The sequence below is a fragment of the Zalophus californianus genome, chromosome 11 (assembly GCF_009762305.2).
Source record: "Zalophus californianus isolate mZalCal1 chromosome 11, mZalCal1.pri.v2, whole genome shotgun sequence".
Classification (NCBI taxonomy): domain Eukaryota; kingdom Metazoa; phylum Chordata; class Mammalia; order Carnivora; family Otariidae; genus Zalophus; species Zalophus californianus.
The window spans coordinates 46,552,282-46,579,658 of NC_045605.1; the positions used below are offsets into that span (position 1 = coordinate 46,552,282).

General features: G+C 37.4%; 2 protein-coding genes across 12 annotated transcripts; one reads left to right on the plus strand and one right to left on the minus strand.

Annotated features, from left to right (window-relative positions):
- Nucleotides 1–985: 985 nt before the first annotated feature.
- On the plus strand, nucleotides 986–10,064 carry CREBZF (CREB/ATF bZIP transcription factor). 11 transcript variants are annotated; one of them, XM_027578436.2, is made up of 4 exons: nucleotides 986–2,357; nucleotides 2,566–3,785; nucleotides 4,400–4,514; nucleotides 5,543–10,064. In XM_027578436.2, exons 1-2 carry the CDS (start codon nucleotides 1,267–1,269, stop codon nucleotides 2,579–2,581), a joined length of 1,107 nt encoding a protein of 368 aa, XP_027434237.2. In that variant the 5' UTR covers nucleotides 986–1,266; the 3' UTR covers nucleotides 2,582–3,785; nucleotides 4,400–4,514; nucleotides 5,543–10,064. The 11 variants fall into 11 exon arrangements, with proteins under 11 accessions (XP_027434237.2, XP_027434241.2, XP_027434239.2 ...); XM_027578440.2 differs by lacking the exon at nucleotides 4,400–4,514 and having other exon boundaries at nucleotides 2,566–2,643; nucleotides 3,717–3,785; XM_027578438.2 differs by lacking the exon at nucleotides 5,543–10,064 and having other exon boundaries at nucleotides 2,566–2,993; nucleotides 3,717–3,785; nucleotides 4,400–5,079.
- A 152-nt stretch (nucleotides 10,065–10,216) lies between these two features.
- Nucleotides 10,217–18,293, minus strand: TMEM126A (transmembrane protein 126A). The gene is made up of 5 exons (XM_027578443.1): nucleotides 18,139–18,293; nucleotides 16,415–16,530; nucleotides 12,911–13,104; nucleotides 11,292–11,406; nucleotides 10,217–10,495 (listed from the first exon to the last, which is right to left on the minus strand). The coding sequence occupies exons 2-5, from the start codon at nucleotides 16,504–16,506 to the stop codon at nucleotides 10,303–10,305; spliced, it is 594 nt and encodes a 197-aa protein (XP_027434244.1). The 5' UTR covers nucleotides 16,507–16,530; nucleotides 18,139–18,293; the 3' UTR covers nucleotides 10,217–10,302.
- Between the last annotated feature and the right edge of the window lie 9,084 nt (nucleotides 18,294–27,377).

The window sequence follows — 27,377 nt, forward strand, 5'->3', positions numbered from 1 at the left end:
ATATGATCCTGAAACATTGACCAGAATAAATAAAATATAAAATGTAAAAAAAATAAAAATTAGAAAACCTGTGGTTATCAAAACTAAGCACGCTCATAAAACGGCCAACACAACAGAGAAAAGAATACAACAGGGTTGTTTAACCTGGCCACAGAGATTTTTACCCCAATAGATGAAAAACAGCAACAAAATCGGGCTCATTCAGGAAAAAATAGAAAATATTCTATTTGGAAACTGGCAATAGTCCTTTCCAGAAAAAACATGTCAGTTTCGTAAACCCCCCAAGATAAAACAAACAGGAAAAAAGTCACACACACGATTCACTCAACAAAATGTCCTCTGTTAACACAACCAGCAGTACAATCATCACTCACACCGTGAGGTAGTGGCAGTACAAAAAGACTGGCATGCATGTGCGCACCCACACATGCTCACGATCACGCCCACTACAGAACACACATAGAAAATGTTTTTGCAATCTTATTACAGACAAGGGCAAGACCATTTTTTGTTGTTGTTGTTTAGAAAATGCATAGAAACGGCTGAGACATTTTAATAAAATTATAATAAAAACTTGGAAAATTAAATTATATATGAATGACTTACTTATGTACCTCTTTTTTTTTTCTAGTACTCTCTGTTTGAGCGAAAGGATCTTGCGTTACAAACGGAAGGGTAAAGGAGCAATTTCAAGTGGTATCTGGTCGCCAGTCGTAAAATTCCAGGGAAATACAGGATAACTTGATTATTCATAAATTTGGCATTTAAAAGATCAATTCTGTGAGTGGTTTCACTTAAAGTGGAAGTCTGAATACGGAGGCGTGAGAAGAGAAGGCGGAGAGAGTAGACCGTCTCTCAATAAATTCAGGATTTGTTGTTATTTTTGCCGCTTGCGGACTATGACATCACTGGCAATCTGAAATTACTCCCATTCCAGACCTCACTGAACTCTCGCGATACTGGAGCCCAGTGGAGCGCGAAACGCCGTGGGAGGGGCTGGGGTGAGATCGACTGACTTCCGGCCAGGCCGTTGTCTGGGTGGCGCGGTCGAGTCATCGCTGGGCCTCGCCGCTTGGGTTTCCCATCCCTCCCCCCGCCCCGGCGCGGGGGGTCGACCAGCCAAGTGGGGCGGGAGGCGACCCGGACGTTCCCCTCCGTTTCGCTCTGGCCAGCTCCCTGGCCCCCCGCACTGGGGTCTGGGGTCCTTGGGGCCCGCGAGGCCCGGTCTGAGGGGCCGGGGCCTACGTGGGCCTGCCGCTGGGCCCCATGAGGCATAGCCTGACGAAACTGCTGGCGGCCTCGAGCAGCGACTCCCCAACCCGCAGCGAGAGCCCGGCTCCGGCCGCGACCTGCTTGCTGCCCCCGGACCTGACCCGGGCGGCTGCGGCGGCGGCGGCAGCGGCGGCGGCGGCGGCGGCAGAGGAGGAAGAGACGGCGGCGGTCGGATCTCCCGGCCGCAAACAGCCGCGCGGCGACGAGGGCGAGTTGGAGGCCGGGAGGGGGGGCCGCGGCGGCGTGGCCGTGCGCGCGCCCTCGCCCGAGGAGATGGAGGAGGAGGCGATCGCCAGCGTCCCCGGGGAGGAGACGGAGGACATGGACTTTCTGTCTGGGCTGGAACTGGCAGATCTGCTGGACCCCCGGCAACCGGACTGGCACCTGGAGCCCGGGCTCAGCTCGCCCGGGCCTCTCTCCTCGTCCGGCGGAGGTTCGGATAGCGGCGGCTTGTGGAGAGGGGACGACGACGACGAGGCCGCGGCTGCCGAGATGCAGCGGTTTTCTGACCTGCTGCAGAGGCTGTTAAACGGCATCGGAGGCTGCAGCAGCGGCAGTGACAGCGGCAGCGGCGAAAAGAGGCGGAGAAAGTCCCCAGGAGGAGGCGGCGGCGGCAGCGGCAACGACAACAACCAGGCGGCGACAAAGAGTCCCCGGAAGGCGGCAGCGGCTGCTGCCCGTCTTAATCGGCTGAAGAAGAAGGAGTACGTGATGGGGCTGGAAAGTCGAGTCCGGGGTCTGGCAGCCGAGAACCAGGAGTTGCGGGCCGAGAATCGGGAGCTGGGCAAGCGCGTGCAGGCACTGCAGGAGGAGAGTCGCTACCTACGGGCCGTCTTAGCCAACGAGACCGGACTGGCTCGCTTGCTGAGCCGGCTGAGCGGCGTGGGACTGCGGCTGACCACCTCGCTCTTCAGAGACTCGCCCGCCGGTGACCATGACTACGCTCTGCCCGTGGGAAAGCAGCAGCAGGACCTGCTGGAAGAGGACGACTCAGCGGGAGGAGTATGTCTTCATGTGGACAAGGATAAGGTGTCGGTGGAGTTCTGCTCGGCGTGCGCCCGGAAGGCGTCGTCTTCTCTTAAAATGTAGGGTCAAGTAATCTGCTCTTTATCCGCGTTTACCCCTTTCAACTCCCTTACACCATGTAAAACACTTTAGTGGGACATCTTCACTGGACATATTTCAGAGGAGGAAAAAGTAATATTGAATCTTTAAGTGTTTAGCTAAAAGCATGAATGTGACACTGTAACCAACTCCTAATGATAACATGTGACTATTAAATCTCTCTGACAGTTTCTTTTTTAGGTGATTTCCTTCCTGCCAGGCTCCGTTGTAGGGGTTACAGAACAGTCGTTCCCGCCTCACAACCTGGTAAGGATCCATCTCTTCACGTAACGCTCATGCTCTGCTGCTTAGTCTACTTTAATGGGCAACATCTCAATTTGTGTGTGTGTGTGGGTTTTTTTTTTTTTTTTCTTTTTTGGAACGTGGGAGGGGAAATCTAATTTGGGCCCTGTCCACCCTGGAAACAGACTTGTGCTGGTCAATAATGTATTTAAGATGCTTCTTCTGGTTGAAATAGCTGTTAATGTGTCCCCTTGTTCAGACTTGCGTGTACCTAGCTCTTCTGTCCCCAGTGTGGACATGGCCTTGGATGACATCGGTTCCAACTGTACACTGAAAGCTGCTAATAGAGATGCAGTTTGGAGACAGTGAAACAGGTGAAGTTGAATGGAAGTTCCGAGTTGTACAAGGTGCAAATTGGAATTCCAATTTTAGAGCAACTTTTTAGAGGTTGACAATAAGTATTTGGGGCTTGCACAAATGTGATAGTTATTTTGCTGGAGATGACAGAACTATCTTAAATATTTGGGTATGCCTTTTAGTTTTCAGTAGGAGATGTAGAAATACAATCTATTTAGAGTAAAATATTTTAATATCTCACCATTAAAGAAGTTGGAAATTAACATGCATCTCTATGTTAATTGGAGGAATAAGAATTGTTAATGAAATGTTTCTTTGAGGACCAGCACAGTGATTACCCTATCACTGACTATAAAAAATTGTTGAACACTTTTACTTTTGTTGTATTAAAATTTTAGGTTAAATTTATGTATGATTAGATATTGAAGGTTGTGAAATGTGAATGAAAACGTGTAAAGTGAGGCTTCACAAAGAATCTTACTCTTATTTCAAAGGTTTTTGTCCTATTTAAAAATAATTTTAAAAAATGAGTGCTTCTGGCTACTTAAAGACAAAATTGACACTTTTTCCAAAGATGGGACATATTCTTCGCTTGAAGTACTGTGTTATTCTTTGTCCAATTGTATAGATTGAGTTACTGTGGCCTTCAGTGTAAGAGGCATTAAGAAATTCTTTGTGAAACATCACTGTTTGATAAAGTATATACATATTTAGCATCCTTGTTTTTCTTTGTGCTAAAGTGGATACAGCTGTTGGGGCAGAAGAGACGGGACCAGCTGCTGGCCACATTTCCTGCTTTATTTTAAAAGGTAGTATAAGAAATGAGGAAAAAGAGGTAATATCAGGGCTTCTGCTGTCTTTTATTTTAAAATGTTCATAATTAAAAACTATTTTCCAGCAGTCCAAAGATGTAAGTTATCTTACACATGTTTTATTTTGTTGTTATTTGGTTATAAAGATGGAATCCTTGTTCTTGCACAACTGTAAATGTTTTGTTGCTAGATAACACGATTTGAGACCAACTTGGTCTCTGGTTTCCAGTGCATTACAGCGTATTTTGTAAAATCATCTACTGCACTTGAGCATGAATGGGTAGTAGCCAAATTCACAACCTGGAGTGATTAACCTGCTTATACCTAAGTGCAGGAGCAAGCCCCTCACAATGCAGCTGCATGGATTTTTAGTGCCTACTGAATTATATATATATATATATATATAAACCAAAAGTAGTTGGAAAAATTATTTGAAATGACTAATTTGTGCTATCTCTATGGAATATGTTAAATGTAGCTTTTTGAAACAGAAGCCTTGAATTGAAATTAATACTTGAACATTTTGTATATAATTCTTTGTATATAATTTTGTGCAGTACCAATGACAAAAATATGGTGTCATAATAAAACCAGGTTTGTTGATCTTTCAGTTATGGGCTCAAAGAATTTATTCATCTCTAACATGACATTGGAAAATAATGGATGAAAATAGGAAAAATGATTGTTGTTAATGCTGACTGTGGGTCTTAAAAGGTTCTGGAAGCAGTAAGTGTGTTTTTCTAAAATACCATTCCCTTGGAATATTTTCTTCTAATGTCAGTGCTTTTCCTGCATTATTTGAAGTTCGGGGCTGGAGAGAAACAGTAGTCAAAGCTTTCTGATTTGGGATGCTTTGAAAATTCCAAGTGTAGATTTTTAGGATGTCATTTTATAAATGGCAGTTTTTGGAAATACTTGATTAAGAACTTTTGAAAATGGAGATTAGTATCGCCTATTTTTAAAGCTGCTTTGTTAGGCTCCTTATGTTTTAACTGTCTTTTCTTAGTTTCCATTTCATTCTTTTTTTTTCTTTCTTTCTAATTTTGGTGACTTAGTGATTTTGTCATTTTTTGCATCAACTTCATGGTCTTGTTTTTACATGGTATTGCATGTATTTAGGACCTATCAGGGGCTTTAAATAAATTTGATCATATTTATGTGTAAGCACATTTTACTGTAAATGTTTGGGTTTCTGAATTTACAACAGATCTGTTTCAGTATGTAGTAAACAATATCTTAAAGTGTCCTATTCACTACTTGTTAATTAAAAAAAGTTATGATTAATATGAAACTGTTGTCTTACTATTTTTAGAAAATTGTGTTCTGAATGATTAGTAGTTGGATAAAGGAGACTTCTGGAATATAATATGGATTGTTTTGAAATTTTAAGGTTTGGCTCTATTTATTGTAGAGGTTGAAAACAGTATTTGGGGAACCTTTTTTTTTCTTCCCTAATTGCCTCTATGGCAAAATGATACAGAATTAGTGTAAAGAGGTAGCTTTTTGATATTGGTCTTCTGATGGTGACAGGAATTCATACATTAATTGAACTAACACATCATATTGACCACCTATTTCTATCATATTGACTTAACTGTTTCTGCACTTTCTTGACCAGTCCTAACTAAAAAGTCCACGTTTGTTAAAATGTAGTCACACCTCTGATATAATCCGACAAAAAGTGTACGAAGTATTTTAAATATTTGTGCATTTTGTAATCACTAAATTAATCTCTCTCTCTTCTCTTTAAACAGCTTAGCAGTGTCTGCAAAAACGAATCTTTTCCTACAACCTGTTAACTGACTGGACTGATGGTAACAAAGTAATTGTGGGAGCCATGTCGGTCAAAAATTTGGCATCTGCTGAAAAAAAATGAATGCCATTTTCAAGTTCCCAAATTACTTCTATACTGATTTCACTTTCCAGAAATGGAGATATGAAAAGATTCTCTGGAATCCTTGAAAGACTTAATAGAAATACATGAGACTAAGTTAATTTTGGAACAGAATTATACTTTTTTTTTTTTTGTCTTTCATGGGAGTGATGATCAGTTCTTTGCATAACTTTCAAAAATTGTAACCATTTGAGAAGAGAATTATAGTATTTCATCAAGGAATATTAGATTCTTTACATAGTCAAGAACACATTCTATGGAATTACATTTAGTGGTGTAGTATTACATAAACAGGCCATCAGGGATCACAGAGCATATCATGAGTTTGTATTTATTTCCTGGAACTTGAGAGCCAATCTGAAGTATAGGCAGACCTTGCTGAGTAGAATATAAAAGTTAATGTAAAGTCCTTAACTATAAAGAGTAGTCTTTTTAACAGATGCATTGATTTGTGTATCTTTGAAAAAATTATGATTAAATATGTGAGTAGTTAATTGCAATTCAGGGTAATAGGATGTTTGCACTCTGAGGTTTGGCTTCTTGAGTTTTCTCTGAGTACTTGACACTTTTTTTTGACTATTTTGAGGTTTCTTATGAATAGTATCCTAGTTTCTAATGTTATATATTAAATGTCTCTAGTGTTATATAAGGGCTTTAGTATTCTGGACGATGAGAGTGGTTTTTTTTCCACATAATATGGTTGTTTAATTGAAACATTTTTCCAGTTTATTACAAGTGTGAAAAAACACTCAACTCTGGATTGTTTTATTTCATTTTTGTTGGATTATGTTAATACATTCTTTCATCTGGTCTAGACTGAGTCATTTTATCTTAGTGACTCATTGGGAAGTTTGCAGATCAGAGAGGTGGGAGGGGTAGGAGATCGGCCCAGGATGATTTATCATAATAACTACAAATAACAGTTTGGTTATTGTATGATATTAAATCCACTCTGTTTCTTGTAATCTAAATTTAGTCTGTGTCTGTGATGTGAGGCAGCAAAGGGCATGCCCAGTGGCTTATACTTGACTGATGGATGCTCCCACGGTACAAATGCTACAGCTCGTTGTAATTCCACAACCAAAGATTTGGCATTAATACTAGTTGGTGATGATTAAGAACAGAGTGATTCACTGATAATGAGTAATTACCTTTAAAAATATGTGATCACCTAGTTTAGGTGTACTAAACTAGTACTTCCAGTACTAGTACTGGTTTTGGAAGTACTAGTTTAAGGTCTCTGATTCTTGAAAGTTGAATAGGTAGTAAAATACTTTCAAGTGCTTTTTTCCCCCACACTCATCAAAGTTTTGAGACCCTCCCAAATGTTTATATTTCTATATTTTACTGTGCAGTTTTTTCTTCAGAAGCCAGGTCGTTATCATCCAAGCTAGGGATCAAAACGGGGAGGTCTTCCATTAGAAACTTGTAGAACGTTTTGTGTGGCCTGCACAGTATTTTTCACATATTTGAACTTGACTGTCTCAGTCCTCTCTCTGGCAGTTACTTGTTACTGCCTTACAATACCAGACTGCTCTCAGCTCTGACCTAGACTACAAATGGTCATTTACTTTCAGTTTTGAAATGCAGAAAAATTAAACCGGATATAATTTAAATTCAGAAAGTAAATAACTGTCAGTAGGAATATAGATCATGCAATATTAGAGAAAAACAGATATTTAAAAAAATACATAGGTTAATAGAAAGTTGCTTGTGAACCTGCCTTTGCCTTTTTCATTGCTTTGGTTACTGATAAGTTTTTTATTCCTTTTTACCTTTCCCTAATTTGTACATTCAAGATTTCTTAGAGCCATTTTCCCCACTTTTTAAAAGGAAACCAGTTTACAGTTGACTTCAATAATTTTTGTAGTTTTGTTGACCCGAAGTAATTTTTGTTGAAAATTATTCTGCTTAATTTTTAATCTAATTTAAAAATGTAGTCTGTAATGGTGTTCTAAAAAATTGTGTAGTTGTGTTAATATGCATAGATTTGATTTTTATTGGTGGCCCAAGTTTTCTTTACACTGCCTTTGAATTTTGCATCTTTGCTGTATACCCACGGAGGTCAATTTCCTAGACCTCTCTGGCTTTTAATGTTCTATAGTTTGGGGTTTACAAATTATATTAATATCTGAAGTATAATATAATGAGTCCTCTTTCTTAGAGCCAGATAACTACACCAAGTAAATTGTAAAAGATGGATTTAAATAGTTTAGTATGACTGAACTAAAAAACTGCCTTCCTGACTGAGGCAGTGTTCTTTAGGTCTTAGCTACAAATGACTGTTCCCTAAATTGTAACACAGATCACAGCAAGTTGACATGTATTTATCTGCCCCCAACCAAAAATTTTTGTAGACCTTGTAGCAACAGATGTAAAATAATACGGTCTTTGCTTACGTTGCCCATTTTTACTAACTGAAAAGATTTAAAAAATACATGGTAGAGGACAGATTCTTGAAAGGAATTCTTTTTGGTTACAGAAACCATTGCAAACTCTTCTATTTATAGAAGGTATTATGCTAGAATGTGTCAGGATAAGAAAACAATTTGTAGGGCACCTGGGTGGCTCAGTTGGTTAAGCGACTGCCTTCGGCTCAGGTCATGATCCCGGAGTCCTGGGATGGAGTCCCATATCAGGCTCCCAGCTCAATGGGGAGCCTGCTTCTCCCTCTGACTCTCTCCCCTCTCATGCTGTTTCTCTCTCGCTCGCTCTCTAATAAATAAAATCTTAAAAAAAAAAATTTGTACTGAATTACCAATTCAGTTATATCAGTGGCTTTTGAATTATCTAAGTTGATAGCACCATTCTCCTTTTTTTAAGGAGTCTAATTGAGTAATTTGGGTTTATTTTTGAAGTCAGGAACTACTTTTAATTCATTTTCTTCTCTGCTGTGATAAGTAGAACTCTCCTTTAAATAAAAATGATAGAATGTAAATAGAAGTGTGTAATTTTGGGTCAGAGAGTATGTTCATTATAGAAAGCAGAAAATTCAGAAAGAAATCAAAACAAAAAGAAAAATTACCCCTAATTCTGTAACCCAGAGAATATTCATGGCAAAATATAGATTCTTTTGCCTCATACTTGGGATCATTTCATATATGTTTGCTAGGGAATACACTTCCAGGCACTTGTTGAACTTCAGCTTTGCTTTCTGAAAAATTTAAAATGTATTTTGTTAATTTCATTTGAATTTTAAAATCTTTAGCTGGACTGCTTTCTCTTTGAAGAGACCCTGAAAGCCTGTCTTCACTCACAAGGCTGCCTTTTCTAGGTGACAAGCTAAATTCTCCTTTCATATAATTATGAAATTATATAGCATAAGACTATTTAACAAATATTTCACTATATTTGAAAGGGATAATTAAGATGCTTGTGAATATGATCTGGGATGGTACTTAACTGTATTTGGTATGACTGGCTTATTTCATAAGTATTGGTCTAGATCTATATTGTTCATTACTGTAGCCATTAGCCACATGTGGCTAAAAAATTTAAATTAATAATTAATTTTAAATTCACGTAGCCAGTTGGCTACTTACATTTCAGGTGCGCAGGAGCCACATATGGCTAGTAGCTAACATTGTCAGTCATGTATAAAACATTTCCGTCATCACACAAAGTTCTGTTGGACAATGCTGATTTAGATGCTGTCACATAAGACAATGGTTTGAAGAACTGAGTTGAAAAGTTTCACGAAGGGGAGCACAAAAGGTCACTTCAAAAATTTAAATGATCTGTCTTGGGAAATGAGGAATATTAGACTAGGCTATTTTAGAAAACAAAACCAGGAACAATAGGAAGAGTATAGCTACCATTTATGTCAGGTGCTGTGTTAGTCAATTTCCATATATTATGTAATATCAGTCCTGAGTTAGGTTACTGATGAAGAAACTGAGAACCAGAGAAAAGAGGTTAACTTGCTTAACATCACACAGCTGAAAAGAAGAGGCCTAGGTATGTGATCCCAAAGAACTGTTCCACTAAATGGAAGCTTCAAAGGTAGAATTTGCCTCAATCTTCCAAGAATATAGCTTTCCAAAGACAAGAGGACTCCAGAAGTAGGTAACTATATCATTGTATCACTGTATCAGTCAGTATATGGGCTCTAGCTGAGCCTATCATCTTTCAGACTACTGGAATTGATTCCTCTCTGAGGAAGGTTGTTAAATATGTTCTAAATTTCTATGGATTAATAATACCTATGGAAACAGTGAATTGGGAAAATGAAGTGAACATTTGCTGTAGTGAACTAATTCTCATCCCCACCTCCCATTTTCATTCCTGCTTGGGTTCTTTATGAGGTCTTAAGTAAAAACTGCTGTATGGTTATTTTTCCTGTTACAGACCAAAATATGGTTTAATGTAAAGGAGTGGGGCAAGCAAAGTAGAATATTGGGCAAACTAGAGAAGTTAAGCTTTTGTTTAAGGATTAAGTTTAAGGATTTTGTTTACGAATACTACCTTATTAGTATTCAGCCTTTGTTTGCTGCCCGGTGTAGCCTTATGTTAGAAGTTCCAGAATTGTACCTCATATGATTAAAAGTCTGCGTTTATTCATACACTAGACACTTATTCATACATTACAATTTTATTTTTGTGTACACATTTGTTTAACAGTCACTGAATTTCTAGGCCAGGTTCAGGTAACTGAAGGGCCTTTATAATTAGCTTATATTGTCTAGATCCAAGGTATGCTGCAAACATAGTCTGGAGCAAAATAGGAAATAACATCTTTCTAAAGACAGGCTTAGAAATTCTAGTCCAGTAAGTTAAGATGTTTCCTTTCTCTGGTAGCGGGGCTGATTCATATCTATAAGAAAACATTGAGACAGTTCTATAGAAAAGATAGTTGTATCAAATGGCAAACCTTTGTACAATATATATTAATCCTAGAAGTCTTAGGATAAAAGTAGTTTAGGTAAAGATTAAGTTAATTCAGTTATTTTCTTTGATGTCTATTGGTCCTTAAACTGTTCTTTTGTCCCTTTCTCCACTTTACCTCTGAAGGCCCATACAACTTAGATTGCTTGATAAAAGAGTTCTATCAGAAAACTGAATTGGGGCACCTGAGTGGCTCAGTCGGTTAAGCGTCTACCTCTGGCTCAGGTCATGATCTGAGGGTCCTGAGATCGAGCCCCACGTCGGGTTCCCTGCTCAGTGGGTAGCCTGCTTCTCCCTCTCCGTCTCCCAGCTCATGCTCTTGCTCTCACTCTATCTCAAATAAATAAAATCTTAAAAAAAAGAAAATAACTGAATTATACTGGTTTATAGCCAACCATTTTGTGATGGAATTTTCCTTTAGTGGAATTGCTCAAACTTTTAAGACTGAGCATATAATTAGCTATCATGTTAGGCATAGTACTGTTTGTAGCTTTGTGGTTGGCATTCAGTACACAAATTAAGGTAAAGAACCTGAACTACACATGCAAGAAATATGATGGGATCAATTTCTAGAACTGTTTTCAAATTCTTGAGAAGTAATATTACTTATAAGAAAAAACTAACATTGCCTTAAAGGCAGAAAATTATCTATTTTAATTTGTGCATTTTCTAGGTAATCATTTATATATTGAAGTTTTCCACTGATCATGAGAAAACAATCTTACCTGGCTGCTAGGCCACCATTCACAGGTATGGCCAAGATAACAGGGTACAGACCACCAAAAACGAAACCAACCAATCCACCCCGTGTTATGGTACAGGTTTCACAATTCAAATCACCTAGAAAATAAATCAGTTCTGACAATGAAGGTCATGATAGTCATACAAACATGATTTTAAAGAATGCAAGGTCTTAAAAGTGTCAGAGATACTCAATTTTTAGGCAGCAAATGCAAATCTATAAGGCATGTTAGAAGGTATAATTATAGTACAGATAACCTAAAATAGCCAGGAATAACTGCTAGAGGATTTCTAATCTGTTTGTACTGCTTTTATCTTTCTGCACTTGTACTGGCAAACCTGAGGTAATATTTTTCTGTCTGTCAAAAACTTAACCCATGGGAATTTTTAAAAAATAATTTGTACTTCATCTTATGTTTTTACATTATATAGTGTTACTATTTTTATAAAATTCTTTATTCATTTCCAAGTTAGTATAAGCTATATTAAAAATAGAAAGCTAAGTTAATAACATGTTTTACTGGGTGGTAGGTTTCCCTGTATCATAAAAATTCTTTCTACACTGATCATGGGGATTCAAGCAAAATACTCATCCAGTTTAAACCAATTTGGAGCAGCACTTAAGAGAATTTAAATGGACTTTTATCCCATCATCTGTGGTAATAATGTTTTTATGTGAAATCAAATTTTTCATAATATAGGCACGCTCTGTTTCATCGTGCTGCACTTTACTGCCCTTCACAGATAACGCATTTTTTTTTTTTTTTTAATTAAAGGTTTGTGGCAACGCTGTTTTGGTCAGGTCTGTAGGCACCATTTTCCCAGCAGCATTTGCCCACTTCATGTCTCTGTCACATTTTGGTAATTCTCATAATATTTCAAACTTTTTCATTATTATTATATTTGTTACCGTGATCTGTTATCAGTGATTACCACATGCTGGAAGCTCAAATGATGGTTAGCACTTTTTAGCAATTTTTTAAGGTATGTACATTGGTTTTTTTAGACATAATACTACTGCACCCTTTAAACAGACTATAGCATATTGTAAACATAACTTTTATATGCACTGGGAAACCAAAAAATTCATTCACTTTATTGCAGTAGTCTGGCAAACCTGGAATATCTCCAACATATGCCTGTACTCAAAGCACTCGCACATACGGTAAACTGTCAAAAGGAAATCAAGTCTCCATATACTTGAAAATTCTTGTATATACATTTAGTGCTTTGAGAGATTTACTGTGTAAATAGACTCTTCTTCCCATAAGTGTTTTCTCTCTTGAGGGACTTCTCTATAAATTTTTTTAAAAAAACTAAGGCAGTCATTTAAAAAGATAAAGTTTGCAAATATTTCTTTAAGAACTGTGGGAAAGATAAGTTAGATAAGGGAAAGTATTTAGAACTTCCATGTATATTGTATTGTATTTGTACAGAAGACTTTGCTAATATGAACTAGCACTTTACATAGGCTAGCAAGTTTCAGTCTTACCCATGCACTGACTATGATACAGCATATAGTTAGTTACTTAATATTTAAGGATTAACATAAGGTGCAAATATATACTAAAGCAAATTCTGGTGATAGTGAAATAGAATTTACCTGTATTCAAAGGTAAACTTACAAAACCTTTGTAAGATACGTGCGCAGTCAAAAATGGGATCACTGCCATTGGTAAGCCAGCAGCTATACGAGCCTGTGTCACATTTAGGATGCGTCGAAAAAGACTATTTGCTATTAGACCACAGAGACCAGCATTAAGTCCAACATATGTTGATCCATGTTCAAACAGATTCCTGAGTGGTGACAAAAAAGAGAAAATTTTGGGAGGTACTATATTGTGTGAGCTGTCCAACAATTCTGGTGTATGTTATAGGACTTAACAGGACTTTAGGAATAACAGGATACAACATTTATCCCTTATAGCTCCATAAAACAACCTTTTAAAATAACTTACATATAGATTTTTATCCTAAAGGCTTTTGAATTTGGTCAACACTTAAGGATAGAGTGATACATTCGGATTTTGCTAAATGTATTTTGTGATTCTGCAAAAGATATTAGTATAGAAAATTTCCCCCAACTATAACAGGCAAGAGCTTCTGAAGAGACTGATATGAATGCCTCTCCTTTGGGTGCCCACAATACCCAATATTTACCTCTCTAGCACAATAGATGATAAGGTGATACTATCTTACAATCACTGATTTGTATGTCAGGCTTCCCCACTAGTCTTTAAGTAAATAACTTGAAGATAGTGGATACAAAGACATATTAATCTTGGTTTCAATAGCACTTGACACCTAAAAGGCATTCAGTAAAGTGGAGTTAATTATGTTTCCTTTCACTACCCTGAAGCATCAGAGTCAGGATAGGGGGGTGGAGGAGTACTAACATTTAAGGGATACTCCATGCTAAGTACTTTACAACAACTCATTGAAATAAAGAATAAATTGATGTTTGACTTACTAAGTGGTAGAACTGGTTTTTAGTCAAGGTACATACGAGCTTTAAAATGCAAGTTCTATGCTTTCCTTAGTTTCGGAAAAAAATACCTAAACTTAATGCTAGATAAAGTACTCTAAACTCTTCAGCCTACCACTTAGCTTTTTTTACTACCTGCCTTGCCATCTACAACACAGGCATCAGTCTCTTAAATTTCTCATTACTTATTTAGCCAGACTAGCCACACAATACCCCCCTAACTTCTATGGTTAACACTCCTGTTAAAACAGCTTTTCTAGGAATTCCTAACAGCTCCCTACATTGTATGAAGCATACTTTTCTTACTGTCACTTTGCAATCAATGGTGCTTGTCATTCAATCACTGAGCACCTACTACATGCAGCAGACTTGATGCTGAAGTCACAAAAAATTATCTTCTATCTTCAGTGTTTTCATAGTTTATTATTGGAGGATGAAAGACGTGAGCATGAGATATAACAAATCTACTGAAATGGTAATGGAAGTACAAGAGAGGCAGCTTAAAAACTTAGGGTACACAAGATACTATTTTAAAAAGTGAGGAGAGCCTAGAGAACCTACCAACAGTAACAACAGAAAACACATGAATGTGAAAGACCTATGTATTTTTGTGGGCACTGAGGGAATGGGAAACTTGAGCGCTTCTTCTGAAATCCTTTTATCTTCATAACAATCTTGTGAAATATAATCTCCATTTTAGTTCTAGCAACCAAATGTTCAAAGGTAAATAGTTTGCCCATATATATCTTTACATATTACTATATTAATATAATATTTTGAATATATGAATTAAGTTATATACTGATGTGAAGTATTTTAAAAATTTATAAACTATGTAAATAAAAAGGAGTGAAACTAGAATCTGAATAGCAAAGTTTATGGTCTCCCAAATTTTAATTCCCTATGGCTTAGAGTCACATTTTTTAGTTAATTCAGTAAGTACAAAATTGTTATTATCTAATAGCTCCTTTGCAAGTCAGTTTTCCAAAAAAATGCCTCTACTACTGGAAACTCATGAATTGCAAGACACACGTTTAAAACTAGACACACAAATGTGAAACACATGAACTGTAAGATCATATTTAACAAGTGGCAATGAAATATATGGTACATAAAATCATTTTGTAGATCAGAAAGTGAGGTTTTTGATACTAAAGTTTCATACACCTAAGGACTTTTCAAGTAACTATTAAGCATATCAAATGATAATGCAAGAAGGAGTGAGGATTCAAGCTTAGGAGACCAAGGATAAGAAAATAGGAACAGAGGAAAATAGGGAATAAGGCAAAGGTAAGGAGACACTGTCACCTGCTCTGTTCAGGTGCCAGTGTTTGAGAGCAATTTATTACTTCCAAACTAAAGCTTACTTTGTGTTCTAGCTTACTTCCCCACGGCTTCTCCAATCTAATTTGGTGAAAGTACCAGTGATATAGCCTGCTCTTTTCTCTTCAAAGCTGCCACCATCTACTCTATTCCTTATGTCAGTCTTTCCAGCGCTCTACATTATTGACCTCGAAAAATGGACACAGGCCTTTTTGTGCTTGAAAAGTTTTTCTGTTATCCAACTCAGGAAAATAACAAAAAGGATGTATAATATGTGTGTGGTGGGGGAAGAGCTGTAGGATATACAGCTTATGAAATCTCCCAAGTTCTTATTGCTACCCTGGGTTTATAGGTTCTCTCTTTGTTGAGAGGGTAAGTGGCAGCAAGACTGGAATTTACTCAGGACAGTAAGATTGTAATTCCAAAATGTATTTCAAATCCTTCAAACCCTTACCATCACTACTTCACCAAGATTACCATGCCAGTTTTCCTACTATCTTCTTTTTTCTCCTCTCCTACCTTAAATCTGTTTCCCCAAAGCAACTGGAATGTTCTTTAGAAATGTTAGCTGGATCATAATCATTTGCTGTCCTTCAGCCTTATGCCTACTTCCCGGTACTTCAGAAACACTGGTCCCTGAGATATGATCAACTCTGCTATCCTGTGGCCTAGGCATATGCCAACCCCTCTGCCTGAGATACTGTTCCTCCACCCCCTCCCTAGGTTGGCTTTTTTTTTTTTTTTTTTATCCTTTCTGGCCTCATAATTATTTAAATGGAACCTAGTCAGAGAGGTCTTCTTGCTAAGGAAGTGCACTATAGTTCACTCAGTGTTGTCCTCAAAGATCAGTATGGTTCCTATATAGCTTTTTTCTATTTAATGATACAGATCTTTTAGCCATGATCCCATTTCTCTGGCATTCCTTGTCTAGTTATGTGTTACATAGCACTCTCTTGGACTGTTGGACATAATAGAAATGCATTGACAAGACAATTTAAAAGCCATCTTAAAGGTCTGTTATTTAGATGAATCCATAAATGTTCACATTTAATAGTACTCTAAGCCAAATGGAAAAACTGAAAATGATCATATAATAAGATCCAAAGACATGAATTCTCACCTCAACTTCAAGCAAAATGGTTAATCTCTCTTGGTCTCAGGTTTTCTCAATAAGGCAAGAAAAAGAGCTCAGTTTCCTTCTGATAGTCTATGTTTATATTCAAACCAAATAAATGTGAGATAACCAATGATGAAAATCCACCTGGTAAAAAATATTTTTAAATTAAGAAGGGATCTTACCTTTCTGCTTCTGGGAGTTGGTTAATTTTTCTGGTTATGATATTGAAAATTAAGTCTTCCTTGACAGTATCATCTGGTTCATGATTTTTCATCTTGAGCCTTAAAATAATAGGTACCTATAGAAAGACAACATAAAGGTTTATAAAAAGCTTTCTAAATACCATAAATATTTAATTTAAAAAATTAGTTATAGCTTGATTCATAATCTGAAAAATCAGTGCATACATACCATACCAAAAAATATATTCTAAGTAAAACAGAAACCAGAACATGAAAACCCATAAAGCTTCTAGGAAATACGGAATATCTTTATAACCCTTAAAAATATTTCTTAAGGGCACCTGGGTGGCTCAGTCGTTAAGTATCTGCCTTTGGCTCAGGTCATGATCCCAGGGTCCTGGGATCGAGTCCCGCATCGGGCTCCCTGCTCCTTGGGAGCCTGCTTCTCCCTCTGCTCTCTCTCTCTCTCCCTCTCTCTCTCTCCCTCTGTCTCTCATGAATAAATAAATAAAATATAAAAAAAATTTCTTAATTTGCAAATAGTACTGAACATTAATATTAACTAAAATTAAGAACTTGTGTTGATCAATAGATACTATAAAGAGAAGGCAGTGTGGGAGAAAATGTCTGCAATATAACTGACAAAGGAGCAGTTAGTACCCAGAAAATGTAAAGAAGTGCACATCATTAAGAAAAACTCGCAAAAGGTTTGAACAGGTATTTTCACAGAGGGAAGCAAACAGCCAATAAACAGAAAATATGCTTAACCTCATTATAATCAGGGAAAAAATTAGATTTTCATGGTTCTCTATTTGCTACAAGATTGATTTACAACACTGATTTACTGCTGGGTACCTGTTAGATATAAGAGGTCACTGGGAGCATGTTAAGTGAGATTTCATATCCTTAGACTTAATAAGTACAATGTAGACTTAGAAATTTACATGTAGGTTTCCTGGACTCAAACTTCTTGAGGGCCCTGGTTGCAGTGCCATGACAGACATAATCTCTGCCCTACAGGAGCTGTGAATGATTTTGTTTATGAGTTGGAGGCGGGTGTGTGTGTGTGTAGATACACAAATTCAGTATACACAGAGAAAGTGTATGGTGTATATGTTGGAGGTGGGTGTGTAGAAACACATAAATTCAGTATATAAAAAGTGTACGGTGTATATGTCTGAAATAAATGTTATTTCCTCCGAAAGCCCTGCCTAATGCTATCACTAGTTTTCTGTTCCACGCTCTGCATACTGGTGAGGTTCCGAGTTCTGTGAACTAGCTATTTCTAAGGTGTAGCTATTAAAAGTCTCCCTTAATTCGGTAAAAGTGTGATACGGCAGCCTGCAGTAAGACATTGTGTGTCTGTTATTAATAAATCCTAATCCAAGATAATGCCACCTTTAAATACTACAAACATTTCAAAAGGCTTTTGCATTAGCTAGCTCACGTTAACTATGAGACACTGAGTCAAGTGGGGACTCTGAAATTAAGTTAGGCCAAGGTCACTCTGGATACTGGCAGTAAAACCTGGGTTAAATTCAAGCGCAGACATTTATTTTTTTTCTTGGCTTAACAAATATCTTTTCTTCTGGTGTGCAAAGTGAAGAGACGGTAGGTGCCGTCTCCCCTATCCCCCTTCCGACCCACTTCCAGGATCTCATTCCCGCACTGCCGGTGAACAGTATGTCACCGCGCTGTGCTTCTCCAGATACACGGGCATTTACCTTTTTTTCTGGGATACCAGTAACTTATGCTCTCCTCACAGCAGTCGGTGCCTCCACCCGGCCTCGGTGACCACGATGGGGCTCACTCCAACCTTTGCTCACCTACTCCGAGCGCAGCCATCTTTGGCTGACACGTGACTCGAGTGAGGCGGGCGCGGGGGCGCGGCCGCTGATTGGGCTCCCAGGACGTAGGTTGCCTGCCGCCGCCGCTTCCTGCGGAGGGGTTTCCAGCTGAGGGAAGTGCTGGGCTGCGGCTGCGGAGTTTCCGCGAGCGCGGGGGATACTCTACATCCTACCCCTGCCTTCCAGACCGAGCCTGTGGAAATTTTGATTTCCTGCTCCTTTCATTGAAAACCTATCTTGGACGCATTACCTCAGTTCCTGGCCAATAGAGCCTGCCTCATGTGTTGGCATACGGGGTATATGGAAACTGCACAGCCCTAGGCGTACGACGGGTACTCGGTTAAAAAGTCGAAAAGGAGCTGAGGTTTCTATGCTCCATCGGTTTTTTTATTCTCCCTAGCATCTTAAGCTCTCTGTGCTATTTTATAATCTGGCTAATTGTCCCACCACAATCTGAGCCCCTCAATAACCTCTCAGTAATTGATAGAACAAGTTGGTAGCAATTCAAAAAGGACAAAAAAGTCTTAATGCTATCAGCCAACTTGTGATAAATGAGGTTTTAGAACACTTGGCAAAACAGCAGCATATACATTCTTTTCAATCATACATGGAGCATTTATCAACATGGACTCGGGGCTATAAATATCAATATATTTTAAAGGATTCAAATATTACAAACTATATTCTGTGACCACAGTGGAATTGAATTAGAAATATGTAGCAGAGGGCGCCTGGGTGGCTCAGATGGTTAAGCGTCTGCCTTCAGCTCGGGTCCTGATCCCAGAGTCCTGAAATCGAGTCCCACATCGGGCTCCCTGCTCCTTGGGAGCCTGCTTCTCCCTCTGCCTCTCTCTCTCTCTCTCTCTCTCTCTCTCTCTCATGAATAAATAAAAATAAAATCTTAAAAAAAAAAGAAATATGTAGCAGAAAGGTACCCAGAAAATTGGGACTATTAGAGAACTAACACACTTCTAAATAGTTCATGGGTCAAAGAAAAAAGCAAAGAGAAATTAGAAAGCGTTTTGAACCCAATCAAAATAATAAACATTTCCAAAATCTGTGGGACACAGTTAAAGCAGTAGATGGAGGGAAATTCATACACTAAACACATATGTTGGGGGAAAAAATGATCCCACATCAAATGACTTCAGCTTCTTCCTTAAGAAATTACAAACACAGGAGCAACTTAAATCCCACGTAGGAAAAAGAAAACAATATAAGAGCGCCTGGGTGGCTCAGATGGTTAAGCATCTGCCTTTGGCTCAGGTCATAATCCCAGGGTCCTTGGATGGAGCCCCACATCGGGCTCCTGGTTCAGTGAGGAGCCTGCTTCTCCCTCTCCCTCTGCCTCTCTCCCTGCTCATGCTCTCTCTCTCTCTCCTTATCTTTGTGTCTCAGATGGATAAATAAAATCTTTAAAAAAGAAAAAGAAAACAATATAGATCAGAGCAAAAAACAATCAAGTTGAAGACAGAAAAAAGCAAAGAAAAAAAACCGGTTGCTTGAGAAAAATCAAACCACTATAATAATAAACGGTTTATATAATATAATATAAATATTTATATAATAATAAAATGGTTTATATAATAAACCATTAGCCAAACTGATCAGACAAAAGAAAAGATACAAATGACAGATATCGAGAGATGTTACCTCACTACAGATGCTACAGGTTTCAAAGGCTAATAAGGAAATATTGTGAAAAATTTAAGCTAATAATTTGAGAGCTTAGATGAAATGGACATTTGTTCTTGTGAAAAACTAATTTTTAATAAAATCTCAATATACTATATTGCTTTTATTACTGCAGAATGGCATGCTATATATACTGTACAATGAACATTTATAAATTTCAAAATAAACTTCAAACCATTAAAAATTAAAATAAGATTATGAAATGGAAACAAAGTATTCCCATGCGCATGGACACATGTTATAGTTAGCATCTTAATATGCTGGTTTTCTCAAACTGTCTGCATTTACCTCAGAAACTTCCCAGTTGGGGCGTATGCTGACTTTCTTCCTCGGAATCTCAGAATCTGTTTTAATTTTCTGGTTTACTGACAAGCGACGATTTGACATTGGATAAATTCCTTGCAGCCACAGGAGTTTCGGGTGTCCTTCTGCTCACTTCGCCAATGAAAATTTCCCCCTTTACCTGGAATACCACTTTTTCTTTGATGAAGCTCAGTGATTTCCAAAACAACCTTGATAACCTTAGGATCCTCACAACTTTACACAATAATCAACGAGAGTGTTATCCCCACCCCACCCCACCCCCTGTTTTATAGATAAGAAAAGAAGCTGTGGGAATGAGAACTGAGAGGTCTTCAGAAGCTTGTTCCAAAACTTTCTCAATTGTTCTGACTTAGGAAGCCAATAGCTCCCTCGCTCTCTAGTTTTTCTTTCACTACATTCACCCAAACCTGTTTTTATAAGCAGTACGTGGCAGGGCACAAGGGATCCTCAGAAAAATCTCTTGCTTACTCTTGAAATCTCCGATTATGGAAATTTCCCTATTTCTCTTTTCATTTCTAACAGCTCTTGCTTCGTGTGTTTTGAAGCTCCACATGAGATGATTAAACATTTAGGATAAACTGATCCCTCTATGATTATGAAATAACTTTCTTATTTCTTGGTAATATCTTTTGCTTTGCAATTTACTTTTTCTAATATTAATATAACCACTACAATAGCTTTTTTTGATTAGTGTTAATATAGATTTTCCCATCCTTTTACTTTTAACCTATTTGTGTCTTTATATTTAATGCAGGCTTCTTTTTTAAAAAAAGATGTTAAGGGGCGCCTGGGTGGCTCAGTCGTTAAGCGTCTGCCTCGGCTCAGGTCATGATCCCAGGGTCCTGGGATCTAGCCCCGCATCCGGCTCCCTGCTCAGCGGGAAGCCTGCTTCTTCCTCTCCCACTCCCGCTGCTTGTGTTCCTTCTCTCATTGTGTCTCTCTCTGTCAAATAAATAAATAACATCTTTAAAAAAATATGTTATTTATTTGAGAGAGAGAGTGAGAGAGAGAGCAGAAGCAGAGGGAGAGGGAGGGACAGAGGGAGAAGCAGACTCCCCGCTGAGCAGGGAGCCCAAGGACGCAGGGTTCAGTGCCAGGACCCTGACATCATGCCTTGAGCCAAAGGCAGCTGCTTAACTGACTGAGCCACCGAGGTGCCTTAAAGCAGGCTTCTTATAGGCCGTATATATAACTGGATTTTTAAAATCTAAATTGACAGTTCTGACTTTTAATGAAGTAGGGGTTTAGACCATTTAAACTTAATATGATTTTTATATCCCAGGCTTTAAAATCTGTCATCTTGAAATCTATTTTCTGTTTCTCCCATCTCTTGTACATTCCCCTTTTCCTTCTACTTTTTTTTTTTTTGGTTTGTTTTGACTAATTGAATTTTTTTATTCTATTTTATTCATTTTGCTGGTCTGTTAGCTACAGTTCTTTTTAATAATTGCAATGATTGCTTTAGCATATATAATGTACATCTGTTTTAGTTTCCTCAGGCTACTATAAGAAAATACCAGAAACTGGGTGGCTTACAACAACAATTTATTTGCTCACTGTTTTGGAGGCAAGAAGCCTGAAATCAGTGTATTGGTAGGATTGGTTTCTACTGGAGGTGTTGAAGGACAATTTGTTCCATGCTTCTCTCCTAGCTTCTGGTGGTTGCTGACAATCCTTGGTGGCTCTTCTTCTGTCTTAACATGGCATTTAACCCTCTGTCTTTGTGCCTTCACACGGCCATTTTCCCTCTGTCTGTATCTATATACCCAAAATGCTGTAGCCTTATGAGGACACCGGTTATTCATTAAGGGCTTGTCCTAATCCAATATACTTCATCTTAAACTTGATCACATCTGCAAAAACCCTATTTCCAAATAAGGATACGTTCACAGGTATGGAGGATTAGAACTTGCAAATATATTTTGGAGGGACCCAAAGATGCAGCAACATCTTTAACATCATAATCTATCTTCAAGTATTATTATACCATTTTATGTATGGTAAAAGAATATTACAACAGTATACTTTTCTTTCTTCTTGGTCTTTATGTTATTATCATACATTTACTTCTAAGTATGTTATAAACCACACAATACATAGTTACTATTTTTTATTTCAATAGTCATTTGTCTTGGAAAGAATTTTTAGAACTAAGAAAATTTATATATATATATATTTTTTTAAGATTTTATTTATTTATTTGAGAGAGAGAGAGAGAGAAACAGTATGAGAGGGGAGAAGGTCAGAGGGAGAAGCAGGGTCCCTGCTGAGCCGGGAGCCTGATGTGGGACTCGATCCCAGGACTCCGGGATCATGATCTGAGCCGAAGGCAGTCGCTTAACCAACTGAGCCACCCAGGCGCCCAAGAAAATTTATATTTATCCACATATTTTCCACCTGTTGTACTCTTCATTCTTTTTATAGATAGATATTCCATCTGGTATCTCTTTCTACCTAAGTATTCTCTAACATTTCTTAGAATGCAAATCTGGTAGTGAATTCTTTCATACTTTTCCAACTCTAAAAAGTATTAAGCCTTAGTTTTAAAATTTTGATAAAAAACATAACATTAAATTTACCATGTTAACAATTTTTAAATGACTGGTTCAGTAATGTTAAGTATATTCATAGTGTTATGCAACAGATCTCTATAACTTTTCTTCTTGTAGCATTGAAACTCTTTATCCACTAAATACTAATTACTCCTCTCCAATCCCCCCAGCCTTTGGCAACCACCTTTCTACTTTCTGCTTCTATGGACTTGGCTTCTTTAGACACTAGATATGAGTGAAATCATACATTATTTGTTCTTTTGTGACTGGCTTATTTTATTTAGCAAATGTCCATCCATTTTGTAGCATGTTACAGGATTTCCTGCTTTTTAAAGAATGTATAATATCCCAATATATATATATCATATTTTCTTTATCCATTTATTCTATCATAAAGATTTAGATTGCTTCCATCACTCAGCTGTTGTGAGTAATGCTGCAATGAAAATGGGTGTGCAAATACCATATCAAGTCTCTCCTTTGAATGCTATTGGATACATACCCAGAAGTGAGATTGCTGGATTATGTGGTATTTCTATTTTTTTTTTTTTGAGGAATTTCCACACTGTTTTCCATGATGGCTGTACCATTTACCCTCCTACCAACAGGGCATAAGGGTTCCAACTTCTCCTTTTCCTCACTAGCCCTTATTATTTTCTGTTCTTTTAATAGTTGCCATCCTGATGAGTATGAGAGGATGTCTCCTAGTGATTTTGAAATGCACGTCCCTAATGATTAGTGATGTTGAGCATATTTTTGTGTGCTTCTTGGCCATTTGTGTATATTCTGTAGAAAAATGTCTACTCAAGTCATTTGCCCACGTTTTAATTGGATTTATTTGTTGTTGTTATTCAGTTGTACAAGTTCCTTATATATTCTGGATTAACCCCCATCACATATATGATTTGCAAATATTTTCTCGCATTCCATAGGTTGCCTTTTTATTCTGTTAATTGTTTCATTGACATGTAGAAGATTTTAAGTTTGATGTAATTCCATTTATCTACTTTTATTTTGTTGCCTGTGAATTTGATGTCATAACCAAGAAATCATTGCCAAACACAGTGTACTGAAGTGTTTTTCTATGTCTACTTCTAGGAATTGTGTAGTTTTTGGTCTTATATTAGGTCTTTAATCCATTTTGAGTTAGTTGTGGATATGGAGTATGGAAAAAAATCCAACTTTATTTATTTATTTATGTTCGTATGTGGATATCCAGTTTTCCAAACACCATTTGTTGAAGAGACCATCCTTTTCCCATTATGTAGTTTTGGCACCCTTGTCAATAATCATTTGTGCATATATGCAAGGATTTATTTCTGAACTATCTATTGTGTTCCATTGGTTGATATATCTATCTTTATGACAGTACATCATCTTAATTACTGTTGCTTTGTACTGTGTTTTGAGATCAAGAAGTGTGAGGCCTCCAGCTTTGTTATTCTTTTCCAAGAATGTTTTGGCTAGTCAGGGTACCTTGAGATTCCTATGAGCCTTAAGAGTTTTTTTCTCTTTCTATAAAAAATGCCATTGGGATTTTGATAGTGATTGCGTAAAATCTGTAGATCAATTTGGGTTATATGGACATTTTAACAATACTGAGTCTTCCAATCCACAAGCACAGGGTGTCTTTCCATGTGTCTTCTTTGGTATTTTTAGCAATGTTTTGTAGTTTTGAGTCTGAGTCTTTCACCTCCTTGGGTAAGTGTATTCTTAAGTATTTTATCCTTTTTGGTGCCATAGTAAATGGGTTTGTTTTTTTAACTTCTTTCTTGTGTTGGGCATTGTTAGTGTAGAGAAACAACTAATTCTTGTGTGCTGATTTTGTATCCTGCAACTTTGTTAAAATTGTTTTTAGTTGTAACATTTCCCCCCCCCTGGGATTTTTAGGTTTTCTGTATATAAGATTATGTCATTTGAGAACAGAGATAATTTTACTTCCTCCCCCCCAATTTCTTTTCTTATCTAATTACTTTTGCTAGAACTTCCAGTACTATATTGAATAGTATTGTCAAGCGTGGACATGGTTGCCTTGTTCTTCATCTTAGAGAAGAAGCTTTCAGTCTTCTACCAGTGAATATATTAGCTATGGGCTTTTCATGTGGGCTTTTATTACATTGAGGTAGTTTGCTTTTTTTTTTAAGATTTATTTATTTATTTGAGAGAGAGCGAGAGAGAGAACACGGGGGGCGGGGAGCAGAGGGAGAAGCAGAGAGAGTTCCAAGCAGACTCTGCACTGATGACAGAGCCCAGTGCAGGGCTTGATCTCACGATCCTGAGATCATGACCGGAGCCGAAACCAAGAGTCAGGCACACAACCAACTATACCACCCAGGCACCCTGAGGTAGTTTCCTTCTATTTTAATTTGTTGAGTAACTTTTATCATAAAAGGTATTTAATTTTTCTGTATTAATTGAGATAATCATGTGGTTTTAGCCTTAATTTTGTTAATGAGGTATATTACATTGATATTTTTATAGTGAACCATCTTGCTTTCTAAGTATAAATTCCACTTGGTCACTGTATATGATCTTTTTAATGTTCTGTTGAATTCAGTTTGCTAGTGTTTTGTTTAGGATTTTTGCATCAATATTAATCAAGAATATTGCTCTATAGCTTTCTTTTTTGGGATCTTTTTAACTTTCATGGTTTTGATATCAGGATAATGCTGTAATACTGGCCTTATAAAGTGACTTTGGGACTATTCCATCCTCCTAAATTCATAAGCAGAGTTTGAGGGGGGTTGGTGTTAATTCCTTAAAAGTTTGGTACAATTAATTCTTCAGTGAAGCCATTTGGTTCTAAGCTTTACTTTGTTGGGAGCTTTTTAATTACAGCTTCAATCTCCTTGCTAGTTATAGGTATGTTCAGATTTTTATTTCTTTATGATTCAGCCTTGTTGGGTTAGATCTTTCTAGGAATTTGTCCATTTCTTCTAGGTTATCCAATTTGTTGGCATATAATTATTGATAGTAGTAGTCCCTTATGATCCTTTCTATTTCTGGGACATCAGTTGAAAAAACCTGGTTTCATTTCTAATTTTAGCTATTTGAGTCTTCTTTCTTATTTTCTTAGTTAATCTAACACCGTTACCAACCAGACTCAGAAAGAGAACCTCAGGAAATTCTACAAGTGTAAGAAGTACAAGGATCTGCAGCTCAAGAAGACAGGCGCCACATGCTGTGACTGAACAAGGAAAACCTGATGATCAAGAAGGAGCGACTATAGCTGCTGCAGAAGTACCTGGTCAAGGCCCGAGCATTGGCATCAATAAAACAGACTGGAAAAAAAAATAGAACTATCATATGATCTGACAATTCCTTCTGGGTATTTTTCTGAAGGAAACAAAAACACTATCTCCAAAAGATATATGCATCCCCATATTCATTGCACTTCATAATAGCCAAGACATGGACTCAACCTAAATGTTTATTGATGGATGAATGGATAAATAAAATGTGATATATATACACAATGGAATATTATTCAGCCATAAAAAGAAGGAAGTATTGCCATTTGTGACATGGATGGACCTTGAGGGCATTATGCTAAATGAAATAAGTCAGACAAAGAAAGACAAATACCATGGGGTATTTAAAAACAAACAACAACAGCAACAACAAAACCAGCTCATAGATCAGATGACTGATTGGTGGTTGCCAGAGGTGGGGGATAAAGTATGGTGAAATGGTGAAGGTGGCCAAAAGGTACAAACTTTTAGGTATAATAAGTCAGTCCTGGGGATATAAGGTACAGCATGGTGACCACAGTTAATAAACTGTATTGTATATTTGAAAGTTGCTAAGACAGTAAATCTTGAAAGTTCTCATCACAAGAAAAATATGTTAATTAAGCTTATTGTGGTGATCATTTTGAAATATACACATGTATTGAATCATTATGTTGTACACCTGAAACTAATATGTTAATTATATTTCAGTAAAAAAGAAACCAAAATATAAGTACTTAAAAAATAATTAAAACTTTGTATTTTATAAAAAGAATCTAAATAAATAGGCTTTTTTATGTGTGAAAAAGAAAAAAATGAAGGGAGTTGTACTATAGTCAGCTGTGGTGGACTTGACTTATTAATTTGCTCATGTGACTAGCTATAGAAAGGGTGCAGAGTCAAAGGACAGTTAGGGCTTGCAGTTTGACACACTCAGCAAGGACATGCAGGAGGGCATGTAGGAGGGCCAATAGTGGTCTGACTCTTCTGACACTGATGTCAATTGAGTCTTTAAACATAGTAAGAGGGATTTGGTTTTACTAACCAAATTGAATATATTTGAACTATAATTTGAGAGATTTTAGTTATGCCTATTGAGGTAATAGTTTTAATATATGGAATAAGACATATTTGAGTAATAATTTAAAAAGTGCATTGTTTCAAAAGAGTGCATTGTTTAGTTTCCACATATTTGTGGACTGTCTTGTTTTTCTTCTATTTCTAATTTCATTGTGGTTAGAGAAGATACTTCGAATGATTTGACTCTAAGTAAAATTTTTTTGGTTTCATGCTAGTTTATTTAGGGGTTCCATTT